The sequence below is a fragment of the Rhinopithecus roxellana genome, chromosome 8, assembly GCF_007565055.1.
Source record: "Rhinopithecus roxellana isolate Shanxi Qingling chromosome 8, ASM756505v1, whole genome shotgun sequence".
In the NCBI taxonomy this organism is placed as follows: Eukaryota; Metazoa; Chordata; class Mammalia; order Primates; family Cercopithecidae; genus Rhinopithecus; species Rhinopithecus roxellana.
The window spans coordinates 97,309,281-97,335,685 of NC_044556.1; the positions used below are offsets into that span (position 1 = coordinate 97,309,281).

Below are 26,405 nucleotides of genomic sequence, written 5' to 3' on the forward strand. Positions count from 1 at the left end.
AGGAGAGGAGGAAAGGGACCCTGACGAATCAGAATGAAAAACAAGGGGGGCGATTTGTTAGTTTATTCAGTGTCTGGCAAGGCCGGACGTCTGTTTGTGATTTCTACTGTAAAGCTGATCACTGTCCAAAAATACTCCACATTCATCCAAAAGTCAATGATCGTGACGCTCAAAAGAAGACCACCCACACTTGGTGGGGAACTTCCCAGAGAATTCCAGGAACACGGGGACAAATAACCCCCTGTGTGTCAAAGGGCAGCGGCCTGCTGTAGTCTGTGCAAGGCAAGGACTCCCCCACCACCTGATTTCACTGCTTCAGATTTTCTCATTGCTCTTTTTTTTTTCAAAATTAATTTTGCAAATGGAGCAGCACTAAGGAAGCAAACCGTGCTAAATGCATTTGTGCTACTCAGGATCATTATTTTACAATTTAACTTATTTTGCAAATTACTGTATTACCAAGTTATGAATGTTTCTAGGGAAACCTTTTTAGAACCTGAATGGAAATACCTCATATATAAATCACCCTCCTTGGTTTATTATCGTGGCACTTAATTCCTTTGTCTTTGATGTTATGGGAAAAGTGGTGGTGTTGCTCCTTAGTGATATGAGAACACAGCCTCCCTCTCCAATCTGGGACTTGGATTAGTTACGAATTCCTAACTGCTCACCAGTAAGTAGGTCACCAGCCTCCACTGCTAGGCCAACTCCTCTTCCAGCTGTGACATATAGTTTTTACCCCAGCAAGCCGATTGTAGGTTGTCAGGCCCTAGATGAGGCTGGCATAATGAGCGCCTGGCAGCTGGGTGCAAAGTGCTGTGTGCACCAGCAGCAGCAGATGCACAGCGTGGCCAGCCTGGGGAGAGGAGTTCTGCTTGTGGGATCTCAGGCAGGAGGGACCCCAGTCCACTCAGCCTCTAGCAAGGGCTCAGGATTGGGATACCTGGCCAGAACTGAGGCAGGGACCAATGAGGGCTGGGGGCAGTTGGGTCCCCAGTTATGCGAGTTGAGTCTTGGCGACTTGGTGAGTAAAATAAGACCCTTGTTAGAATTTGGTTCAAATTCACCCTTCAAAACTGCTCACTTTTTGCTACTTGGCTAAGTGTCTCTGTCATGCCCTTCCCAGAGAGGCAGGTCCTCCAGTCTGAGAGGCCCCTGACCACCTCTCGAATGGCACTCAGCACACTGTGTTGTCACTGTCTGATGCATGGCCCTCTCTGCTATATGTCCTTTCTGCAGCAAAGGACCCCTGTATCACTGCTATGAGCTCAGCACCCGGCACACTAACATGTAAGTAAAGGATACACGGGACAAACCTGCAAAACAGACCAGATGCCAAAACCCTGATTAGAAATCCAGTGAGTCTCAGAAAGTTCGGGGTGGGTACAGTGTTTCTTAGACTTGGCCATTAGAAGCATTTCAAAAAATTAATCAGTATCTTGACTAGAGGCTGAGACCCAAGGGGCTGCCACTGCAGACTGGAGGGCAAGCTAAAGGTTAGGAAAATAGGAAGGTGATTCCTCCATTGTTCCAGGGTCAAGTACAAAGATCCAGGATCAGGAATGTCCTCCCCATAGCTGGAGACTGGCCTCTAGCCCCCTGCACTGGCCAAGCAGGTCTCTGGCTTCCTTTCTGGGAGCTGTGTGTCTCAACTCGGATGGACATGGTTGTTTTACTTAACTGGGAGGAGGGTGAGAAGGAGGCCAGAGACTGAAATCAAATCCAGTTATGTTCACATCCCCGAAGGGAATGATGGCCTGCTGGGAATGGCAGGCAGGTGGTTTCTGCAAAGTGTCCCGGGCAGGGCCAGGCAGAGCCGCCCCTCCCACTGTGGGAGCCTCCTTCTTGGACTTGCTCTCCTTGGAACCCCAGGGGCTACCGCACATTGGGTCTCAGGTGCAGTGTCTTGAGGTGAATGAAAGCTTTGCGCTCCCGGTCCCAGTCAGGGCACCATCTGCATCCGTGAAGAAGGAGGTCAGAATCAGGGGCATGGCCAGGTGCAGGAGGTAAGAGCCTGTGGGTGCAACTTCTCTCTTACTGACACCATGGGCATCTTCTAGCATCTGCCGTGTATCGAGTGCTGAGGGTGCCATGGTGTGGGTGTGGGAGCCCTCAGGAAGTTCACACCTACTCGTACTCTTCTTTTCCAAGACCAAGGGCTCCAACATGAGGCCCAGGAGTGTATGTGTTGGGGGAGCTGCTAACTGCTGAGACAAGACAATGGCTCCTGACCTTCTACCGCCCATGGAGAGGGAGCAAGTATAGTGAACCACGGTGGAAGGTGGCCCGTGCCCCACTGTGGCTGTAACCACAGTGGGAGTAGAAAGAAGGTGACGTTTAATTTTTCCAGGGGACAAGAAGGAGAGATATCCATGTCTTGAGTGTGGGGTCAGCAAGTTATCCCTTTGTGCCTATTTTTAGCGGCTCTAGATTTCTTCCAGGAGACCTGCTGTGCCCATGGTGTCTCCAGAATTCCCTGCTGCCTGCAGGCTTCCTGGGGGCCCTGGATGCTGGTTTGAAACAAACATGTACATACATTCCAGCCTCTTGAATTCGAGTTTGGCCTCCAGCCCTGTTCCCACTGGCATCCCCAGAGTGGGCATTTTGCTTATGTCGCCGGCCGGCCTCAGGGCCCCGTCATGAGCTTTAAAGGAGTTGCCCCAGGAGGCCTCACTGAAGGCAGCTGCCATAGCAGAGGCTGAGTGCGGAAATGCCCACGCAGCTGAGGCAGGGCTGCAGCGTGGCAGGGCGGGTGGCAGGGCTGTCCCCTGATATCCTCCCCACTGGGCCTCATGCCCCGCACCTGCCTGTAGCTCACTGGCCCCCCTCGGGGACTCCAGTCCAAATGGTCTGAACAGGCGGCTGCCCTCGGTGCTTGAGTTCCTTATAGGGACTGCTTGAGGATCTCAGCTGCATCTGAAGGCAGCCTGGCTGCTCTGGGGCTGGGGAAGTACCCTGAAGGGGACCATGGGTGCAGTCCTCCCCTCAGCCTATCAGCTGTCTTTAGGGCCCCTCTTTTCAGAGCCCTATCACCAAGTATCACCAGGAGCCTTCAGTCTTGGGTCTCCTGGAGAGCCTTCTGGATAGTTGAGTCACATCCTGGAGGGATTCTGGCAGGGGGATTGGGGCACCAAGGACATGATGGTACATTTCAGGACAGCCAACAAGATTGGCAGCTCTTGGCTCCACTGCTCTTGGCTGTGATAGAACCTGGCTACAGCTGCAAGTCTGAGACCCGAGGGCCTTACACTCTTGCCCTCTAGGGAAGCCGTAGTGTAAGTGGCTGAGGCCAGGAGGGGTAACCATCCACTCATTCATTCAACCTTTGTCTGCTGAGCCCAGACCATGCTTACTACCCAGCTCAGCACCTCCCAGAGGTTTCCCTTGGTGGCCCCTGCAGCCATCTCTGTCCCCACAGGGCCAGAAAGCTGTGGAGCGGGAGCATGTCAACCAGCTTCCACCCACTCCTGCTTGGCCATGTGCTGGGTTCCGAGGACTCCAGAATTTGCTGCCCCAAATAGGGGCCTGCACAGGCCTCTTCCCCAGGGTCCCCTCCCAGGGCGGACTTTGGGCCTACTTGCAGGCATGTGCACCCCCAGACAGGCATGCGAATGGGATGGCTCCAGTGTATGCAGGCAGCCCCTCACCTGGCAGGATGTGGGGAGAGCAGGGAAGAGGGTGGCGTGGTCTTCACGTGTGCTCCTGTCACAGGCTCTGCAGAAGTTACGGCTGCCCAACTGAGCATCCAGTGTGGGCTGCACTGTCTTAGGTGCCAGGCAGTGAGCAGCTCATGGGGAATTCTGACCACAGACAAGGGACATGCATCAGGCAGGGATTGGAGGGGAAGAGAAAGTGGGGCAGGGGGACGGCAGTGCTGTATGGAAGGCTGGCCGGGGTCTCTTGGATAAGCTGGGATTTGATGGGAGGCTGCGTGAGTGAATGAAGGAGCTGCAAGCCTGGGAGAGGCACATTCGACACAGAGGAGGCAGCAGCTGAGGGGTCCTGAGGAGGAGAATGCTTGACACTGGTAAGGGCCAGCAAGAGGCCGTGTGCTGGGGATATGGGCTTGTAGGAGAGGGCTGAGAGAAGGCATCAGAGAGACAGCAGGTCAGATGGGGGTCTGCAGGGGAGGGGTGCGCATGGGATGTTCGTGGGTGTTCCGGGCTGAATCATGTTCCCTCCCCAGATTCCTCTGTTGAAGCCCTAACCCCCAGGACCTCAGGGTGGGGCCTTACTTTGATACAGGGTCATTGCAAATGTAGTTCATTAAGATAAGATCATACTGGCGTAGGATGGGCCCTGAGTCCAAGATGACCAGTGTCCTTATAAAAAGGGGACGTGTGGACACAGACAAGCACACAGGGAGAACACGACGTGAAGACGAAGCCAGAGCTCAGTGGTGCTTCTCGAGGCCCGGGGATGCCGAAGAACCACCGCAAGCTAGGGAAGGGCCCTGGACCCCACTCCTCTCCAGCCTTCAGGGGGAACCAAGCCTGCCCCACACCTGGATCTCAGACTTGCAGCCTCCAGAACTGGCAGACAGTAGGTTCATGCTGTTTAAGCCACCTGAGCCATGGTACTTTGTTATGGCAGCCCAAGCAGACTCACAAATTCTGAGCTGAAGCCATCATTCAACAGAAGAACAATGTGAACTAATTTAAGTTTAAATAAAATCACTCTGACTTGCTTTGTGGAGATTTGCGATTTTGTGAGTTTCAGAGCTGCATGAAAGACCAGAGAGAAAAAGCAAGAGAGACAATAGCAAGAGAGAGGTTTTTCCTTCTTTTAAGTAGGAAAAAGGGGTGGCAGGCCTTGTTCAATCTCTCCTGTCCCCTTCTAGCTCTCTGACCCTCTGCTGGGGATAAAAACCTTGGCATAGCTTCCTAGGCTGCAGTGCCTTCTTTCCTCAGCGTGTCAGCTCCTTGAGTTAGAAAGGGACTTGAGACAGTCCCTTGCTCTGCTCCTGTCCCTCCCTGACCACAGTGAGAAAGTAAAGGCACCCCTGCTGGCTGCTTCAGAAAGAACTGGGTGTCAGCTTTGCCTGCTCGTGAGGCCAGAAGGAAGATCACTTATAAGTGGAACCCTTGCCAGCCAGGGGACAAGACAAAGTCATGCTGGGCAGGGACATGCCAGCTGCACAGGGGGAGGGCAGGAAGCAAGGGCGGCACACTCAGTATTCAGTAATGCTTGCTTCCATCAGCTCATTCCCAGGGCTGGGGACAAGGACACTTGAAGCAGTATCCCTGGGGCCAGGACAATGGGATGGTGCAAAGTGGTTGGGGTCACAAGTTCTGCGGCCAGCTCGCCTAGGCATGACTCTCAGACTGGCCACTCCCTGGCTGGGTGACACTGGGCAGTGACTTAAGTTTTCTAGGCCTCTGGTCTCCACCCAAATTTCATCTTGAATTGTAATCCCATGTTTTGAGGGACAGACCTGCTGGGAAGTAAATGGATCATGGGGGTGGTTTCCCCAGGCTGTTCTCGGGTGAGTTCTCACGACAGCTGATAGTTTTAAAGTGTGGCACTTCCTTGGTCTCACTCTCTTCTGCTGCCATGTAAGACACATCTTGCTTCCCCTTCACCTTCTGCCATGATTGTAAGTTTCCTGAGGCCTCCCCAGCCATGTGGACCTGTGAGTCATTTAAATCTTTCTTTATAAATTACCCAGTCTCAGGTTGTATCTTTATAGCAATGTGAAAATGGACTTATATGGAGAATTGGTACCAGCACAGTAGGGTATTGCTATAAAGATACCTGAAAATGTGGAAGCAACTTTGGAACTGGGTGATAGGCAGAGATTGGAATAGTTTGGGGGGCTCAGAAGAAAACAGGCAGATGAGTGAAAGTTTGGAACTTCCGAGAGACTTGCTCAGTGGTTTTGAGCAAAATGTTGATAGTGATATGGACAATGAAGTCCAGGCTGAGGTGGTCTCAGATGGAGATGAGAAACTTTTTGGGAACTAGAACAAAGGTCACTCTTGCTGTGCTTTAGCAAAGACACTGGCGGCATTTTACCCCTGCCCTCGAGATCTGTGGAACTTTGAACTTGAGAGAGATGATTTAGGGTATCTGGTGGAAGAAAGGTCTAAGCAGCAAAGGATTCATGAGGTGACCTGACTTATTCTGAAAGCTTTCAGTCATATTTGTTCATGAAGAGATGGTTTGGAAGTAGAACTTACGTTTAAAAAGGAAGCAGAATATAAAGGTTTGGAAAATTTGCAGCCTGACGATGGAGTAGAAAAGAAAAGCCCATTTTCTGGGGAGGAATTCAAGCCCACTGCAGAAATTTGCGTAAGTAACAAGGAGCAGAATGTTAATAGCCAAGACAATGGGAAAAATGTCTCCAGGGCATTTCAGAGATCTTCACAGAAGCCTCTCCCGTCACAAGCCTGGAGGCCTAGGAGGGAAAAATGGTTTCATGGGTTGGGCCACGGACACTACTATTCTGTGCAGCCTCTGGATTTGGTGCCCTGCATCCTAACCACTCCAACTCCAACGTGGCTAAAAGGGGCCAAGGTACAGCTTGGGTCATTGCTTCAGAGGGTGCAAACTCCAAGCTTTTACTGCTTTCACGTGGTGTTGGGCCTGAGGGTGTGCAGAAGACAAGAGTGGAACTTTGGGAACCTCTGCTTAGATTTCAGAGGTATAGAAATGCCTGGTGTCCAGGCAAAAGTCTGCTGCAGGGGCAGAGCTCTCATGGAGAACCTCTGCTAGGGCAGTGTGGAAGGGAAATATGTGGTTGGAGCCCCCAGAGTCCCACTGGGTTACTGCCTAGTAGAGCTGTGAGAAGAGGGCCACCATCCTCCAGATCCCAGAAAGGCAGATACACCAACAGCTTGCACCATGCACCTGGAAAAGCTGCAAACACTCAACCCCAGCCCATGAAAACAGCTACGGGGACTGTACCCATGCAGAGCTGCCCAAGGCATTAGAAGCCCACCTCTTGCACCAGTGTGACCTGGATGTGCGACATGGCATTGAAGGAGATTTTGGAGCTTTAAGATTTAATGACTGCCCAGCTGGCTTTTGGACTTGCATGGGGCCTGTGGCACCTTTGCTTTGGCCAATTCCTTCCATTTGGAAGGGGAACATTTACCCAATGCTTGCTCCCCCATTGTATCTTTGAAGTAACTAACTTGTTTTTGATTTTACAGGCTCACAAGTGGAAGGGACTTGTCTTGTCTCAGATGAGATTTTGGATTTGGACTTTTGAGTTAATGTTGGAATGAGTTAAGACTTTGGGGGATGGTTGGGAAGGCATGATTGGTTTTGAAATGTGAAAGGGCATGAGATTTAGGAGGGACTAGAGGCAGAATAATATGGTTTAGCTCTGTATCCCCACCCAAAAAAAATCCCCATGTGTTCGAGGGAGGGACCTGGTGGGAGGTGATTGAATCATGGGGGTGGTTTCCCCCAGGCTGTTTTTGTCATAGTGAGTGAGTTCTCATGAGAGCTGGTGGTTTTAAAGTGTGGCACTTCCTCACTCTTGCTCTCTCCTGCCACCATGTAAGATGTGCCTTGCTTCCCCTTTGCCTTCCACCATAATTGTAAGTTTCTTGAGGTCTCCCCAGCCATGCAGAACTGAGTCAATTAAACCTCCTTCCTTTGTAAATTACCCAGTCTCAGGTAGTATCTTTATAGCAGTGTGAAAACTGACTAATACACTCAGTTTCTTTATCTGTAAGATAAGGAGGGTGAAACCGCCTGCATCTCTAAGAGCCATGGTGAAGATCCAGTGAATTTGCACATGAAAATAATCAGGATGGTGTTGGTAGACTAGCACCTGAGAACTGTTACTGTTACCAAATTTTATCTCCTGCAGCAAGGATGCCGTGAATAGCTGTGGGAGCAAAGAAAGAGCAGAGTGGCAGCAAGGCAGGTGAGTTCAAAGCAGCTGATGCTTGGCCCAGGGCTTCATAAATCTTCCCAGTCCTCCATCCCCCTAGCAGGACAACAACGGGTCTCAGAGCCTGGGACAAAGTCAGGCTGCAGGTGTGGCCAAGGCATGTGGGGTGTGGGATATTTTGCCAGGCATGCACCTTTACTTGTAAAATGTAGAAAGTCAGCGGTGGCCTTGGCAGGAGCAGTTTTACGAAGCATTCATGAGAAATTTAATAGTTGGTCTGGGCTTTAGTAGATCCTGCTCCAGAGTAAGCGTGTCATTTAAATATGTGGAGGTAGATACCCAAAAAATACAAAGCAGCTGCAAGAGTTGGAAGCAGTAACCTCTGGGAATTAGGAATGTTCCTGGGGGGTGAAGTGGGGAAACCCAGGATTTTTGTTTTAATCCAGGCAGTTCTGTTTGAGTTTTAAACTATGCTGATTGTATAGTTTGATTATTAAATTTAAGTTAAAAATCCAAAAAAAAAAAAAAGATCTTGCTCTGACATCTTCCACAAACAGGAAGCTGTGATTGCTCCTGTAAATGTGAGGAATGCTCACTGCCTATGGTGTTTGGACTCCAGGGAGTGGAAGGAACACCAGCTCTTCCAGGCAAGGCCAGTTGCAGGCACTGTTTTACTAGGAAGAAAGAGAAGAAGGTGTTTCCAATTTTTTTTTTTCCCCACCCAGGCTGGAGTGCTGTGGCATGATCTCGGTTCACTGCGACCTCCGCCTCCTGGGTTCAAGGGATTCTCCTGCCTCAACCTCCCAAGTAGCTGGGATTACAAGTGCCCACCACCACACACGGCTAAATGTTTTTTGTAATTTTAGTAGAGATGGGGTTTCACCATGTTGGCCAGGCTGGTCTGGAACTCCTGACCTCAAGTGATCCTCCCACTTCAGCCTCCCAAAGTGCTGGGATTATAGGCATGCACCACAGCACCCAGCCTCCAATTTCTTTTCTGCCAAGCCTCAAGAAACCAGGTCTGAAGCGCTTCTGGAACCCCCACCTCTGACTCCTGTCTCGGACCCTGCCCACCCCGTAGCCAGACCCCCCTGACTCCAGACTTTCTCTGGTCCATACAAGTCACCTGGAAGCACTGGCAAATGACAGATGCTTAGGCATTTCACCATTTGGAAGCTACTCTGCATTTCCCCATCTGGAAAGTCACTCCCGTGATCCTGAAACACATTTTTCATGTGATAAGAAATGTTAACTAAACAATGAGATACCGGAGGCCTGGGAGCTGCACAGGAGGCCTCCAGCAGGCGTCCTGCAGGGCCTCAGAGTAAACAGCATGGGGTGGGTGGGGCAGGGGGAGATCTTTTTTCCTTTCTTTTGAGCAGCTGATACTACCTATGCTGTCTATTTACCTATCTATCTACCTACCTACCTTTCTTTCTGTCCTCTATCAATCAGTCCCTATCTACCTATCTAGCATCCGTGAAAGGAAAATAAAATCTCCCCAAACTCATATGCCAAATGAAAAAGTCAAGCCTGGGAACTGAGACATGCAAAACTGCCTCCCTTCTAATTTGCTTGCAGAGAAATTCCTTGTGGGCCCCAAGATCTTTACTCTAAAACAGTTCTGTTAAATTTCACCCTGACAATGTAAATGAACAGCTTATCTTTACAAATGCGGGACAAAGACAGGACTAGGAGTCCTCCATCTGCTCACCTGAGACAAAGGCACTCATGACTCCTTCTTCAACTCTATGTTTACTGTATGTAAAAATGCAGATCTGCAGAGCTGGAGATGAATGTACAATTGACTATTTCTCTACCCACTCTTTTTACATGTAAAATGTGGATTCAGCGAAGGTTGATCAAAAGCCTCAAAGGCTGGTTGCAGGTGGTTGCAAAATGCCCCTTTTCCCTACCCCCTGACCCGCCTTTTCCCCTATTGCCCATTCTTTCCCCTTTAAATAATGAAGTCCCCAAACCCTCTTTGGAAAAAGTAGCCACAGTTGGGTCTGTCACTCGTGTCCCTTTTTCCTGAGCACATCTTTAGCCTTGGCAAAATAAACCTCTAAATTAATTGAAAGCTGTCTCAGATACTTTCTGGTTTACATATCTATCCTCTCTCTCTCTCTCTCTCTCTCTCTCTCTCTCTCTCTCTCTTTCTCTCTCATATCTTGCCCATGTTTGCACACATCCTACTGTCTCTGTTCACTCCTCTGCCTTGCTCTGGGCACTCCCAGGAGGCAGGGACTATAACCCCTGTCTTGTTTGGTGCAGAGCTGGCAGGAGAAGCATGCACAGAGGTACTTATTAAATGCTTCTGGACGGTGAGAAGAACTGAGGCCAAAAGGTAAAACCACTAACATGCTTCAGAGGGTAAAGCCAAGGGCCAGGAGGAACCAGGGCAGAGCATCCATCTCTCTCATGTTCCCAGGACTCTCATCCTCTGCCAACCCTCAGGATCTCCTTTTCTAGTCCAGCCACCTCCTCCCCAGCAGAGACCACCAGTGGAGTTTTGGAACTTCACCCATCTGGTGGAGCATAACTATTTGGGTGTTAGTTTAAACATGATTTTAAACTTTAGATTCAGCCAGGCTTGGCTGCAGCTACCTCCTAGGTTCCTATCTGTGGGTACCCTTCCTCCCCTCTTTTCTTCTGCTCTGAAATGTCAAGTCTAAGTGGAGGAAGGTGAGAATCAGTGAGAAGCAGGAGAGGGAAGGCAGGAGGCCTGTTTGTGTACCCCACAAACACTTGCAGAACAGGAAGACACTACATGGGTCAATAGCTACAACATGGCCAGATGCAGAAGGCACACCATCACACAGTCATAGAGTGAGAGATGGAATGGAATGGAGCGACCCCTGGACAGGTGGACAGACAGATGAATGGCTGGCCAAGGTCATGGACAGATAGATAAATGGTAAAAGCTGAATCTAACAGATGGAGAGTTGTTTTTCTGAGCAGAAATTACAAGAGTTTGCAAATTTCCAGCATCTATTGTCCCAATGCAAGAAGGTGCTCTCAGAGGTCAAAACAACATCATAACTCAGGGCATTGCTCACTGGGACCAAATAGGACTTCATCAGTAGTTCGGAGGCCCCCACTGCACCCTACCTGTTCTCTGTGTCCCTTCACAGGATGACACCCTGTGCTGAGCACCACCTTTTCTGGGCTGTTCTGTGCTGCTCTCCTGGCTGCCACCACTCGGGGCATTGTTGCCACCTGTCGTCGGGGCCCCTCCTCCGTCCACGTCTTCAATGTTGCCGCCACTCTGCTGGCGGGCATTGCAATCCTTCCGCATCCTGTGGGAGGGAGAAATCATTTGAGGATTCTCACCAACACGTTTCTAATCCCCCTAAATGCTCCACCATGGCCTTGCCTAAATCAGGATCGAAGACCATGCTCTCCAGGTGAGCAGCCCACCTGGCATGCTGGTGGGAAGAGGGGCTGTTGTTCGCAAACCTCGGCATCTAATAAATGAACAGACTGCACCAGGATGAATGAGCTTCAGTCTCAACCTTCCATAGGAACCCTTAGTGCCGAGGCTCGATGGGGAGCTCTGCATCTTCGGGCAAAAATTCTTAGAATTCATCCCAACTGATTACTATGTCCAGGTAAGAAGACTTATTGGATGAGAACTGTGTGCTGGGATATTCTTCCAGTTCTTGCTAACAGATGTGGAACGGTTACTGCTAAAGACTCATGACCTTGGCAGCTCTGCAAGAACTCAAGCAGATTCTCAGCCTGTGCAAATGTGGGGGAAAGAGATTCTCATCCGTATGAGATTTCCCATGGATTCATAATCTGAGACTGCTTGCTGAAACAAATGATCTGTTCAATGCCACTTGGGGGTAGCAGTTTTAATCATATGAGAAAATGGTGGCTGACACTGAAATCTGAACCAGGAGTACAGAGCTCCCTGCATCCCCCATGCCTTCCCCCAACATCTGGATAGAGGCATTTGTTGTAAAAACTTACCTTACCCACTTGGTCCAGAACCAGGTCCTAATTCTGTCCAAAGTGATGGGTCCACCCCAGATGTTCTTCAGCTGCTTGTGGGTCCCTAGGTAGGATGTGGTTAGTGGGGAGACATACATGGGGTACCCCAGGGGCTGATCGCAGGAGGAGTTAATCAAGTTCCGCAGGACCTGCTTATTGTTCTGGATGCTGCCGCGCTCTGGATTGCGGTTGCGAAGAAATATGAGCTCCTGCTGCTGTCCAGCCCAAAGTCCTCGGACGCATTCTTTGTTAACCTGCAGGTCAGAGAGGGAATGGGAAGACAGGCAGATGGCCTGTGTTTTCCAGTCTATTGGTTTCTTTTCTTTTTTTTTTTTTTTAAATGGAGTTTTGCTCTTGTTGCGCAGGCTGGAGTGCAATGGTGCAATCTTGGCTCACTGCAACCTCCGCCTCCTGGATTCAAGCAATTCTCCTGCCTCAGCCTCCCGAGTAGATGGGCTTACAGGCATGCACCAACACACCTGGCTAATTTTGTACTTTTTAGTAGAGACAGGGTTTCTCCATGTTGGTCAGGCTGGTCTCGAACTCCTGACCTCAGGCGATCCGCCCGCCTTGGCCAATCTATTGGTTTTTAACTACAATGAGAGAGCAGGACTCTGGGACTGAATATCTGTGACTACAAAAGTTTGGTGTAAAGCTCTTTTCACAGTCAAGCCAGAAGAGCCGTCCTGCAAGACGGATATGATGCCACCTTCATGGGGAAACTGAGAGAGAATGCAAAGAAAGTAGTTTTTGTTTTCACTTAGTGATTTGAAGCTATATGAAAAGAAGAGCCATTGGGAATAAGGCGTTTGGATCCAGGAACGGGTTATGAGAGACAGGTGTGGGTTCTAGAGAATTAAAAAGTCTCTACAAATAAGCTATAGCCTGACTCTCACCTACATGTGTGTGTGTCTACTGGGTCTTCTTAGCAAAGTCTGTGCCTGTGGGCTGGCTCTGTGAGGTGGAGGGTGATCCTGCCAGGGGAACGCAGCACCCAGCCCGACGCCATGCCCTGCCCCACTTGCCAGCCAGTGCTCCTTCCAGAACATTCCTCTGAACAGAGGATGCTGGCACAGGGACTCCTGTGTCAGTGGCCCCCTGCCCACCACCATTCTATTTCTTCTCAGATGGAGAGACGTGAGCCAACGGGGGACCCGGAAAGCGTGGCCGCCATACCTTGATCACCTTGAAGCTCAGGAAGCTTCTGTGGAGCATGATGACCTTGTACTCATCGGCGCCCTCGTCCACCACGTGCCGCAGGGTGAGCAGCTCTTCCTTATTGGACAGCACTGCGCCCCGCCAGGCTGGGTCACCCTCGTGGCAGATGACTACCTTCTTCTCGAAGGACTGGATGGCCTCGTAGAGGACTGCTGGGTCTTCATACTCGTCAGGGCAAGTGAACTGGTCCTGGTGGGAAGAAGTGTGGGTGTGGGCTGGGCAAGGATCAGAGGAACTCACCCCCGGGAAGCATGCAGGTGGCAACTGTCCAGTGACCTCCAAAGCTAAGCCCTTTGCTCATCTTCCTCTCTCCTGTTCTTTTTCCAAATCCTGAGCTCGGCACAGAGGACATCTCTTTATCTCATTGCACTAACCAATGGAATATGCCTAGAAAAGAGCTTCATGGCTTAGGTTCCTCTGACTTTTGGATATAGTTTTAGATATAGGTTGGGCACTTTTGCTAAGTCATTGTCTCTGCACAATACCCGTCTTTCTTCTAGTGGAATATCGCCACGTCCTAGCTGCTCCTGAGGGCAAATCACCATTGGCTAAAGTCAAGAATATCTGGACAGCTTCAATGCTTAGTTACCTAAGTGATAAACCCACTTACAGTGCTGTGCAGAGAAAGGAGACTATATTTTTCAAAGGCCATTTTTTTCCCCTGAAGTTTCAGGCTGATCCTTTTCCCTTTTTTTTTTTCCCCAAGAGACAGGGTCTTGCTCTGTCACCCAGGCTGGAGTGCAGTGGTGCAGTCATAGCTCACTGCAGCCTGAAACTCCTGGGCTCAAGCAATCCTTCCACCTTAACCTCCTGAGTAGCTGAGTGATACTTTAAAAAAAAAAAAATAGGTTTGGTCAGGCACGGTGGCTCACACCTATAATCCCAGCACTTTGGGAGGCCAAGGCAGGCAGATCACCTAAGGTCGGGAGTTCGGGATCAGCCTGACCAACATGGAGAAACCCCATCTCTATTAAAAACACAAAATTAGCTGGGCATGGTGGCACATGCCTGTAATCCTAGCTACTTGGAAGGCTGAGGCAGGAGGATCGCTTGAACCTGGGAGGTGGAGGTTGTGGTGAGCCGAGATCATGCCATTGCACCCCAGCCTGGGCAACAAGAGCGAAACTCCATCTCAAAAATAACATAACATAACATATAACATAACATAACATAACATAACATAAAAAGGTTTTTACCTGGTGAAGTTTCAGGGACATCCTGATAGCTGGAGCTACAACTTTATGCAGTAGGTCCATGTCAGCAAATACCCACTCGTCACGTGCTGTTATTCTGAAGTCACCTTTGAAGAGGGCATGGAGGCCATATAGGAAAGAATCCAGGCTGCAAAACAAAGTCCTAACTACTATTAATTCACATGGAACGAATGTTCAGAATCCTGTCATTGCGAGCAAGGTTTAAGTCTCCCATTTGTCCAACAATTATCTTAACATTTAGGCTGATCTAGAAAGAAAAGGAAGGTAACAGGACTCACCCCAATGCACCAAGTGCCTACCCCTATAGCCCACGTTTGGGCCCTCATAAGTGCTAGTGTCATGGCGTGGGCATTGTCTTCAGTCATTTTAGGAGCCACCAAAGTACTTGATCGCTGAATGTGACACTAGGATTTCAGGTCAGAACTGGCCTCACATGTCCACTCAAAGTTAGAGTGCTAAAACACAGGTTCTTCTACCCCAATAATCCCCTAGAGACTACCAGCTCCCCAGAGATAATGATGCTAACTGCAGAATAATGCAGGAGCCTTTATTCTTCTTCTTTGTATTTCTGTATTTCATTTTGGGGCTATGTTACTGGATTCAACCACAATATGGAGAGAGGAAATAAAACTAAACGAAACGTCAAATGGGTCGTTTAGGTTCTCAGAGAACATGCATTTCCCAATCCCACCATTTTTTTTAATGATGAGAGGAAGAGGCAATAGAGTGAAGCTTAAAACGAAAGATTAAGCAACTTCAGCAAAGTCTCAGGATACAAAATCAATGTGCAAAAATCACAAGCATTCATATACACCAATAATAGACAAACAGAGCCAAATAATGAGTGAACTCCCATTCACAGTTGCCACAAAGAGAATAAAATACCTAGGAATACACCTTACAAGAGATGTGAAGGACCTCATCAAGGAGAACTACAAACCACTGCTTAAGGAAATAAGAGAGGACACAAACAAATGGAAAAACATTCCATGCTCATGGATAGGAGAATCAATATCATGAAAATGGCCATACTGCCCAAAGTAATTTATAGATTCAATGCTATCCCCATCAAGCTTCCATTGACTTTCTTCATAGAATTAGAAAAAAATATTTTAATTTCATATGGAACCACAAAAGAGCCCGTATAGCCAATACAATCCTAAGCAAAAAGAACAAAGCTGGAGGCATCATGCTACCTGACTTCAAACTATACTACAAGGCCACAGTAACCAAAACAGCATGGCACTGGTACAAAAACAGATACATAGACCAATGGAACAGAACAGAGGCCTCAGAAATAATGCCACACATTTACAACCATCTGATCTTTGACAAATCTGACAAAAACAAGCAATGGGGAAACGACTCTCTATTTAATAAATGGTGTTGAGAAAACTGGCTAGCCATATGCAGAAAACTGAAACTGGACCCCTTCCTTACACCTTATACAAAAATTAACTCAAGATGGATTAAAGACTTAAATGTTAGACCTGAAACCATAAAAACCTTAGAAGAAAACCTAGGCAATACCATTCAGGACATAGGCATGGGCAAAGACTTCATGACTAAAGCACGAAAAGCAATGGCAACAAAAGCCAAAATTGACAAATGGGATCTAATTAAGCTAAAGAGCTTCTGCCCAGCAAAAGAAACTATCATCAGAGTGAACAGGCAACCTACAGAATGGGAGAAAATTTTTGCCATCTATCCATCTGACAAAGGAGTACAATCCAGAATCTACAATGAACTTAAACAAATTTTCAAGAAAAATCCCCATCGAAAAGTGGGCAAAGGATATGAACAGATGCTTCTCAAAAGAAGACATTTATGCAGCCAACAAACATATGAAAAACAGCTCATCATCACTGGTCATCAGAGAAATGCAAATCAAAACCACAATGAGATACCATCTCATGCCAATTAGAATGGCAATCATTAAAAAGTCAGGAAACAACAGATCCTGGAGAGGATATGGAGAAATAAGGATGCTTTTACACTGTTGGTGGGAGTGTAAATTAGTTCAACCATTGTGGAAGACAGTATGGCGATTCCTCAAGGATCTAGAACCAGAAATATCATTTGACCCAGCCATCCCATTACTGGGTATACACCCAAAGGATGATAAATCATTCTACTATAAAGACACATGCACACGTATGTTTACTGCAGCACTATTCACAATAGCAAAGCCTTGGAACCAACCCAAATGTCCATCAATGATAGACTGGATAAAGAAAATGTGGCATGTATATGCCATGGAATACTATGCAGCCATAAAAAAGAATGAGTTCATGTCCTTTGCAGGGACCTAGATAAAGCTGGAAACCATCATTCTCAACAAACTAACACAGGAATGGAAAACCCAAACACTGCATGTTCTCACTTGTAAGTGGGAGTAGAACAATAAGAACACATGGACAGAGGGAGGGGAACATCACACACCGGGGCCTGTTGGAGGGTAGGGGACTAGGGGAGGGATAGCATTAGGAGAAATACCTAATGTAGATGACGGGTTGATGGGTGCAGCAAACCACCATGGCATGTGTATACTATGTAACAAAACAAACCTGCACGTTCTGCACATGTATCCCAGAACTTAAAGTATAATACTAATAAAAAAAGAATTCAATTCAATTGTCTTTCATATTTGGCCAACACTCAATTATATAAAAATTATAGCTCCACACACTTACATATTTTTTAAAAAGACGGATCTTTCAAGATTATTCGGGTGTTCAGGTTCCTAGGTTTTTCCTGCCTCGCTTCCATTTCCCACACATCACTGAGAGTTGCCAGGATGAAGAACAGGGGTATCACCCAAGGGAAATCTCTCAGAGCCTGGGGCCTTTAAAATTTTGGATGAACCTGGGGAGTAGGTTTGGGAAAGCAACTCATCCTGCATTCCTAGGAGAGGAAGAACAGTTTCTCCTTTTTTCCCTGTGTTTTCTTTCTGTAAGTATTCTCTATCACAGCCGCCTCTTACAACCCTGGCCTCTCATATCCCCAAGAGGTAGTTACAAGGCCAGTACAAGAAACAGCATCCCTGACAGGGCCGGCCTGGGACAGGATGAGCAGGGCATGTGTGTGAAGGCAGTCTCTGAGGACGGCTCCTCCTAAGGATTTAATGAGTTTGCTCACTGAGCAAGGCTTCTGATTCAACACAGCGCATTAGACCTGCACATCAGGGAAATAGTTCCACTGATTGCTATTTTAGCATTTCAATGTGAAATGTACCACTATCATTAATATCTAGGACTCCCTTGAGAAAGAGGCTGCCAAGTCTTCACGGCTTCAGAGCAGACTGTGGGAAACGCGAACAGCCAGGGGCTGGTCAGGTGGGGTTCGGGGTGCTGTGGCCTAGAGGAGCCTGGAATCTTCCAGAAAAGGTCCAAGAAGCTATCAAAAGCTTCCTGGGGCTGTGAGCTTTAGCCACTGCCTAAGAGGCACCAAGAAGACTGCTTTACAACAGCAGAGTCAGGCTGCAGGTAGGCTGATGCTGAGAATGGAGGCTTCTAAACGTGAATAACGACCACTACCTGCTCCCAATAGAAAACATTTGGAAATGCTCCCAGCATCAGATAGGAGCTATGTGCTAAAATGAGAGCCCTAACTCCTGAAAAATGTGTGGCATTTATTCAGGAAAGGATTCGGAGGGGCATGATACTTGCTCAGAATGGCCTTGCATACGCATAAGAGAAAAAGCTTTCTCCAGATGTAGAGATGGCGATAGTGGAAAAGGAAGATTAACACCCAGACACCCAGAGCAACATCCACAGACAAAAGAGAAGAGCCAGGAATGGCAGGTATCAGCCTAGTGTTTGCCCAGCTGCATGTGCCCAGCAGCCATCAACTGCTTACTCACCAGCAGAAGAACGGCAGCCTCCACAGGCTGCCTTTCTAAGAGGCTTGAGTTCCATTGAAGGCCACCAACAATGGATATTTTCCCTGTCATTTCTATTTTCAGAGAAAATGAGACATTGGGGTGCTTCCTGCTGTTCCATTACTGAAATGATTCTCAATGTAGAAAACAAAGTCTGAGTTAGAATTCCACTAGATTGGGGATATTATCCCCAGCACCTTAGAGATCAAGGCATCCTAAAAGGAAGGTGTTTCATTACCTGGGTTTTTTCCCCAAGAGAATGAAGAGGGGAAGGTGGTGAGCTGTGACAAGCCAAGCCAGGGTGGGCGGCCGCAGAGGTCTGTGGGACACCTGCAGCACATTTCTATTGGAGCTTCACAGGGCTATGTCTTTTCAAAGCTCTATTGAGAAATGACAGGCTCCCACCCTCAGGCCAACAGCTGGAGCTGGGCTTTGATTACTGGGAAATAGTGTTGCATCTGAGTCATTCAAGGTTGGCCTTCCTAGGGACTAAAACAGCCCCCACTTCCAGCCCTGCGGAGGATGTCAGTGAAGCAGGTCATCTTATCATAGTCGGTCAGCTGGGAAGTCAGTGGTGTGGGATTACACAGGGGCAGAGAGGGCAGGCAGGGCCCTGAAAAAACCTGGCACGTGTGTAATCGTGTGTTAGGGGAGCATGTTCACACATGGAAGACCAAAGACGATGGCACTGAGATAAGCTGGCACTAGCTTCCATGGCACCATGGAAGTGCTAAATACTGTCATAAATAAAAACAGCACTAGAAAAATGTCATGCTTTCAGATGATGATGAGGAGTTAACACTTGAGTACATTTCCTTTTTAACTGGAAAAAGCTGGAGTATATTGCGTAGGCTGTAACACTGCGCTACTCATTGCAGAATGAATCCATCACTTGCTGTTCTTCTGCTTCCTCACCCACTTCCTGTGACATAGCTGGTGGTTATGTGTGTAGAGAGGAGGCTGGAGCCTCAGTGCAAAGCACAGTTGTTTACAACTTTCCTGGAAATGACTGTTCTCTGGCTGGAGGCTGGCGCCATTTCCACGATGCCCAGGACAGCCCCCACCACAAAGAACCACATAGCTCAAAATGTCTATAGTGCCGCTGCTGAGAAACCCTGCTTTTTCAGAAAGACAGAGTAGCAGTGGAGGAGAAGTCTCCAAGTATTGGACAATGGGGTCCTTATCTTAAGTCTTAATGAACCTTGGGATGCAGAGAGAAACAGCTCTAATGTGGGGATAGTTTCTGCAGGACTCACAGGGGGATCTCCAGCACAATGACTGATTTGTTCATTTTAGTTCATTGCCAAACAGGCCTGTACATACTATGTTATTTACAGATTAGCATTGTGAAGCGCCTTCTGCTGCCGCGCACTGCCATAAACGGAACGCTTGTAGAACGTATGTAAACAATTAAGTGTGATTTACTGGCTGGGTGTCCCATGTTTACAGAAATAGAGAGTGTGTGTGTGCCCGTCTACCTAAGTCACTGTCCCAGGCTCAGTAGCATCTCCACCTCGGGGACTGCAGCAAGGTCTCTTCATGTGTGCCTTATTCCTCTCTGTGGAATCCAGCAACCACACACCGGTTTCACAGTCAGTCCCATGCTCCTGACCACACTCTCCTGCTGTAGTTCCCCAAACAAAAACAATGATCCGAAGGCGTGTACAGTGGCACATGCCCTTATGGTATTTCAGCGACGTGGAAGGCTGATGCGGGGAGTTCGAAGATGTAGTGCATTCTGATGGCACCTGTGAGTAGCCATTGTACTCCAGCTTGGGCAACACAGAGATGTCCTGTCCCTTAAAACACACACACACACACTAAAAAAAAACAGCACAGTGTTCTAGATGACTAGCACCATCTCTGAGTAACTAAAAGTGAAACAGAAGGAAACACTCTCCATTTGTATGGTGACTTGTGGGTTACTAAGTGCTTTCCAGTCCATAGGCGCCTCTCATTCTCACAGATGCATGATGTAATTATTAGAGCCCTTCCATATGAAAAGAAACAGGCCAGAAAAAGTTGAGAAAGAGAGTAAAATGGGTTGGAACAAATACTCAGTATTTTATGCCACACTGAAGAAGCACAGAAGAAAACCCACAGCTGCTTCCAGGCCACCTACCTCTCTAGCAAACGTGGAGTTGCTTTTATAATGTGTAACTAGAGTCATCTTCTTCTTTATAATTTACTTTTTTGAGACGGTGTCTCTCTCTCTTGCCCAGGCTGGAGTGCTGTGGCGTGATCTCAACTCACTGCAACCTCCACCTCCCAGGTTCAAGTGATTCTCGCACCTCAGCCACCCAGGTAGCTGGGATTACAGGCACCTGCCACCATGCCCGGCTAAATTTTTTTGTATTTTTAGTAGAGACGGGGTTTCACCATGTTGGCCAGGCTAGTCTCGAACTCCTGACCTCAAGAGATCCACTCGCTTCAGCCTCCCAAAGTGCTGAGATTACAGGCTTGAGCCACCACGTCTGGCCCTGAGTCATCTTCTTAAAGGCCTGCTCAGAGCAGTGTGAGAATGAACTAATCCCTTTAAAGGCTTCCGTTGAGCCACAACACTGAAAGTGCTGTGAGTATAGTTCTTGAACTCATCCCCATGTCATCCTCCTAACTGGTGTGTATACTCTGCACAGACCCTGAATTGAGAGTGTATTAATACCGCTTTCATAAACTCTTTATCCAGGAAGTTACTCCATTGGCTCTAAAATCAAGACAACCCCTGGTTGGGATCCCAGCTCTCTCCTACCTGGTAAAGAACATTCAGAAAAAACACACGGTAAAGAACACGTGATGTCCCCCAAATAGCTCCAAGGTGCTTCACTTCCTCTAGAGTTCAGGTGCTGCACTGAGAGGCAGCATATGGGCCTACAGGGTTGGAGGGATGGGAGCCAGGAGCTCCAAACTGAAGCTTAAATCTTGGCTCTGATACTTGTCTCTTGCCCTCATTATCATCAATTTCTTTCTGTGTTCACTCATATGATCAATTACTGCCAGGCATATTTAGAGACTTGGTGAGGGTCTTGCTAGGAATTTCTTTCCATGGGTGACCCAGTGCACAAGTGGGGTCTGCAGACAATGGGTGCCTGTTGGTGGGGGGGGGACAATTCCAAATACACCCCAGTGTCCAGCGTTCACCTTGTCCTATAGGATCAAAGCCTATGTCCTCAATGACTCAGTAGATGTGTCCGAGTGAGCTGGGTATGGAGGGTGCACAGTGGCAGCACCGCCTATGGCAAAGGCACTGGGCTGGCAGGAAAGGGCAAGATGCCATCCCAGGGGTGAAGCATCCCTGAGCTCAGGCCACACTGAACATCAGAGCCATGATGCCCGCAGCAGGCGCCATCAGCAGCTCGCAGCATCACAACCCAGCACAGGACAGGTCCACAAGGAAGCGTGTATAGGTAAGAAGGTGGGTGCTCTGGAGCAGCTGGGCCACCCCAGGGAAGTGTCCATGCAGACCTGGGGAGAGTGTGGTGCGTTCCTGCAGAGCAGATGGAGATTAACTGCTGGGAGATGTTGTGGACAGCGGGACAGTGTGGCCAGTAGGAGCGAGGACTCTGGAGTCTGGGCATGACTCTGTGGTGAGACCCGCACAAATCACTTCTCTGTGCTTCAGATATCCCAGCTGTGAAATCGAGCCAATAATACCTATCTCATCGTCTCTCATGCTTTCAGAGAAGACGAAACGCATTAACTCTCCTAACTCACATTAGCACTCTGCCCAGTACCCAGTGGGCACCGCTGTAAGTGTTCACTGATACTGTTATTGTTATTTTCACCCCTGAACTAGTATATTTCAGCAGTCAATATCCAGGCCACCGTGGCTTCAAACTAAGCACGTTCGAATTGCAGAATCTCATATAATCACTGGAAATAAATTATGTTGGCTAAAGGATTTCAGTGATATTGGTGATATTGCTTCAAATAAATCGTAAGTGTGAAATAATAATTAACAAAAGAGAAATAACTAAAATGCAAAATTTAATTAAAAATATATTTTTAAAGTATGTTTCACCTCATGATGTTTTAGCAGCAATAGTTCTCTGCTCGGAGGCTCCACATCAAGCGGATCAACTACTACTGTCTGACGCAAAATCCTTCATAAGCCCGGCCTGATGACCAGGGCTGGGCTGGCTATAGAAGAATCAATCACTCGGCAGCTTGTTCAAAATCACAGATTTCCAAATCCAAGATCTAGAGAGTCCATGTCACTGGTTTGCGATGGAGTTTGGGGTCTGTATTCTGATCAAGCTCCCTCGGTGATTCTGAGGTTTGGAGTCACGGGACCAGAGAACCCGCGGTCTCCTAAAGATGCCAAGACAATTCAGAGAAGCAGGGAGCTGGAACCTGGAGGAGAGCCCATACGCCAGGCCGGGGTGGGAGGGGCCTTGCCACACTGCATTAGAATTTAAGGTTCCAGAAACTTCTGCTCCTTTGTAGGCTATCATTTTTTTTTCCCCTATGCTTTAAACTTAGATATTTTTCTCAAGTTCCAAGATTGTGATTTTAGCTGATAACATGATTTTAATCTCCTAGGTCAGATCTTGCATCCTGTTTACTTTATTAGATTCTGATTTCTGAGTTTCCTTAGTCTGGCAAATGGACCTTAATTTCCTTTACAAGATGATCCGCTGTGACATGACAGCTGGCCCCAGTGTGAGGCCTCATCTCCAGTGGAAGTTCAGGAGGAGAAGTTGAGATGATGTCCTAGATTTCTGAAGAGAATATTTCCTCAACACGCTGTGAGTGGGAGGAGTGTGTAGATGGTAGATGGAGTGACCTCAGACCACAACAGTGACCTCCTGCCACAAAGCAGCATGCCAGGGCTTGGCAGAGCACACTTCGGTTTGGCTTGTTTCCCTATCACTTTTCAAGATCAAATGTGCCTTAAATTTTCTATCCTCTTAGAAGCTTACTCTACCTGGAGTCAGTAAATTTTCTTTCACAAACAAACCTGTTGCTTCTGTAAAATGCAGCCATCTTCTCCTAACCTCTATAGATGGAGCATCAGCTAGAATCCGCCTCATCACCTTTCATGTATTTGAAGACAGTAATCCAACCATCTCATAGCCTCTGTGGTCACTGAAACTATTTTGACTTCCTACTAAAACATCTCATTATATCTGGATGGCTTTCTTCAGCGGGAGACACAGTTTTCCAAGAAGGTATGTCTCAAACCTTAAATCTAAAAAATGTAAGTGTTTTCTTGTCACATCCATATGAACCCATTCCATCTCCATAACATATCAACATTTTATTTAAAGACAATTTAGATAAAGGTAGTCTGTTGCTCACTTGTATTTGGCATCTCATTTAAGATGATTTTAAATTTACTCGTTTTCCCTAATTTTGCATGCATATATTTTTCCTTCTTCAGGACTATCCATCAAATCTATGTCACTTTTGTAAAGTCAAGACATTTCCCCCAACAAATCCGTCAAGTGAAGCATATCTTTAAGACCTACCTGGGGAGCCAGCATTCACCATCACCTGATGTCCTTTAGCACTAACTATGTAACAATGACTTGTTGCGTCTCCTACAGTACACCTAAGGACACACTCCCCATTTAAAAATTATACAACCATAGAGCACTATGCAAACACACACAATTACGAGCCATTCTTACTTTGCACTTGAATATAATCATACTAAGTAAAAAATTAGCACATTGAGGCTGGGTGCGGTGGCTCACGCCTGTAATCCCGGCACTTTTGGAGGCCAAGACGGGCAAATCACCAGGTCAGGAGTTCGAGACCATCCTGGCTAACACGGTGAAACCCTGTCTCTGCTAAAAATACAAAAATTAGTCGGGCGCGGTGGTGGGCACCTGTAGTCCCACCTACATGGGAGGCTGAGGCAGGAGAATGGCGTGAACCTGGGAGGCGGAGCTTGCAGTGAGTGGAGATCGCACCACTAGACTCCAACCCGGGCGACAGAGAGAGACTCCGTCTCACAAAAAAAAAAAAAAAAAAAAAAAAAAAAAAAAAAAAAAAAAAAGATTAGCACATTGAATCCATCATTGTATAAAAACAGTAATATGACCAAGTAGAGTTTATCTTGGAATTGTAAGGTGTTTCAACATGAGGAAATCTACTAATGTAACACAACATTAATAGATTAAAGGAGAATAATAATATCATCTGAATTATGGCCCCCAATTCTATACAAATTCAACATCCTTTTTCTTTTTTTTGATACACAGTCTCACTCTGTCGCCCAGGCTGGAGTGCAGCGGCACGATCTTGGCTCACTGTAACCTCCATCTCCCAGGTTCAAGCAATTCTCCTGCCTCAGCCTCTCATGTAGCTGGGACTACAGGCACCGGCCACCAGGCATGGCTGTTTTTTGCATTTTTAGTCGAGACAGGGTTTCACCATGTTGGTCAGGCTGGTCTTGAACTCCCGACCTCAGGTGATCCGCCTGCCTCAGTATCCCAAAGTGCTGGGATTACAGGCGTGAGCCACCGTGCTCAGCTTCAACATCCTTTCTTGATAAAGCTTTAGCAAGCTAGGAAAAGAAAGAAACTCCCTGCCTTCATAACAGTGGTTTCATAGAAACCTAAACCAAACCCCATTTTAAAAATTAATTTTAATTTTAAGTTCCATGGTATATGTGCAGGATGTGCAGGTTTGTTACACAGGTAAATGTGTGCAATGGTGCCAAACCCCATTTTCAATGCTCAAATATTAGGTTCATTCCTATTAATGTCTGGATTAGGCCAAGGATGCTGTGGTAGGCAGAATAATGGCCCCCAAGGATGCCCATGTCCTAATCCCTGAAACCTGTGAGTAGGTTACCTTACAAGGCAAAAGGAATTCTGTAGATGTGATTAAATTGAGGATCTTAAAATGAGGAGAGTATCTGGGTGGGTTCAATGTAATCATAAGGATGTGAATGAGGAAGGCAGAACCCTGTGTTCAAGTCTGAGAGATTTCAGGATGCAACACTGCTGGCTTTGAAGATGAAAGGGGCCACAGGGATGTAAGCAGCCTCTAGAAAAGGAACGGATTTTCCCCTCAGAGCCTCCTTCTGGAGGGGATGGAAGCTCCACAGTCTTGAAGACACCATGACCATAGTCTGCTGAAATCCATTTAGGACCCCTGACCTCTGAGACTGAAATATACTGAATGTATACTGCTTTAAGTCACCAAGTGTGTTGTAACTTGTTATAGCAGCAGTGCAGCATCAGATGCCGAACAGCAAAGTGGTGCTGGGGGCCTCAGCCAATCCACTAAGAAAAAGAATGGGGTTATAAACCTTGAAAAGAAAAAGAGTCAAACTGTCACCATTTTTAGATATGTTTTTCTTTCCACCAGAAAGTCAGATAATTAATTGAAATATTATTATGTTAATAACAGAGTTCAGTAGAAGTGCTCAGAATGGGATAAATCTTAAAAAATAACTTCCTGGACACTAGAAGTAACCAATTGGAAAATGTGAGAGAAGAAATGGTTCTGTTCACAATCACAACAAAACTGTAAAATACTTAGAAACAACCTCATTAAGAAATTACAAATCTCCAAAAATGATACAATTTTACCAAAAGAGTTTTAAAACTGAGCAATCAGAAAGATACACCATATTATTAAATAATGCTCATTTTGTTTTCTCAAATTAATCTGTATATTAAATACAATCTCCATCAAAATTCCAATGGAAATTCTAAAACTTTACCTTGAAGAGAAAATGAGCAAGACTAGCATGCCAACAGAAAACTATAAAAGATGAGAAGAAAGTAAAGACAGGAGGACTTGGCTTATCAGATGTCGGAACAATGTATCACTCCAGTAAACCAAACAGTATGGCATCATTGTAAGAACAGACAAATTGAGCACTTTAGCAGAAGCAAATCCAGAAGTACTCCATTTATGTACGGGGATATAGTATCTAGCAAAAGTGGTACTTCAAGTCAGTGATAATTTTTACTAATTAATTAATGATGACATACCAAATATAAATGACCAATAAACATGAGGAAAGATTCTTATTCCTCACTGTTAATAGAAATATAAGTTCAAATAAGAACAAGATATCATTTTTTACCCCTACTCACAGGTTTCAGGGATTAGGACATGGGCATCCTTGGAGGCCATTATTCTGCCTATCACAGCATAATCTGGACATGAATGGGAATGAGTCTAATATTTTAGCACCATTGCACACATTTACCTAGAGACTAGAAAAATCCGAAGCAATGGAACACCCAGCATTAGTGAGCACATGGCAAAACACTATTGTTAAAAGTGC

General features: G+C 47.0%; 1 protein-coding gene across 1 annotated transcript in view; it reads right to left on the minus strand.

The window, feature by feature from the left end:
* The window catches only part of PCNX2 (pecanex 2), a 318,318-nt gene that overhangs the window by 2,805 nt on the left and 289,108 nt on the right, over nt 1-26,405 (minus strand). The window contains 4 exon segments of the mRNA XM_030935586.1: nt 10,958-11,145; nt 11,822-12,096; nt 13,019-13,249; nt 14,257-14,401. Coding sequence (XP_030791446.1) covers nt 10,958-11,145; nt 11,822-12,096; nt 13,019-13,249; nt 14,257-14,401 — 839 coding nt within the window.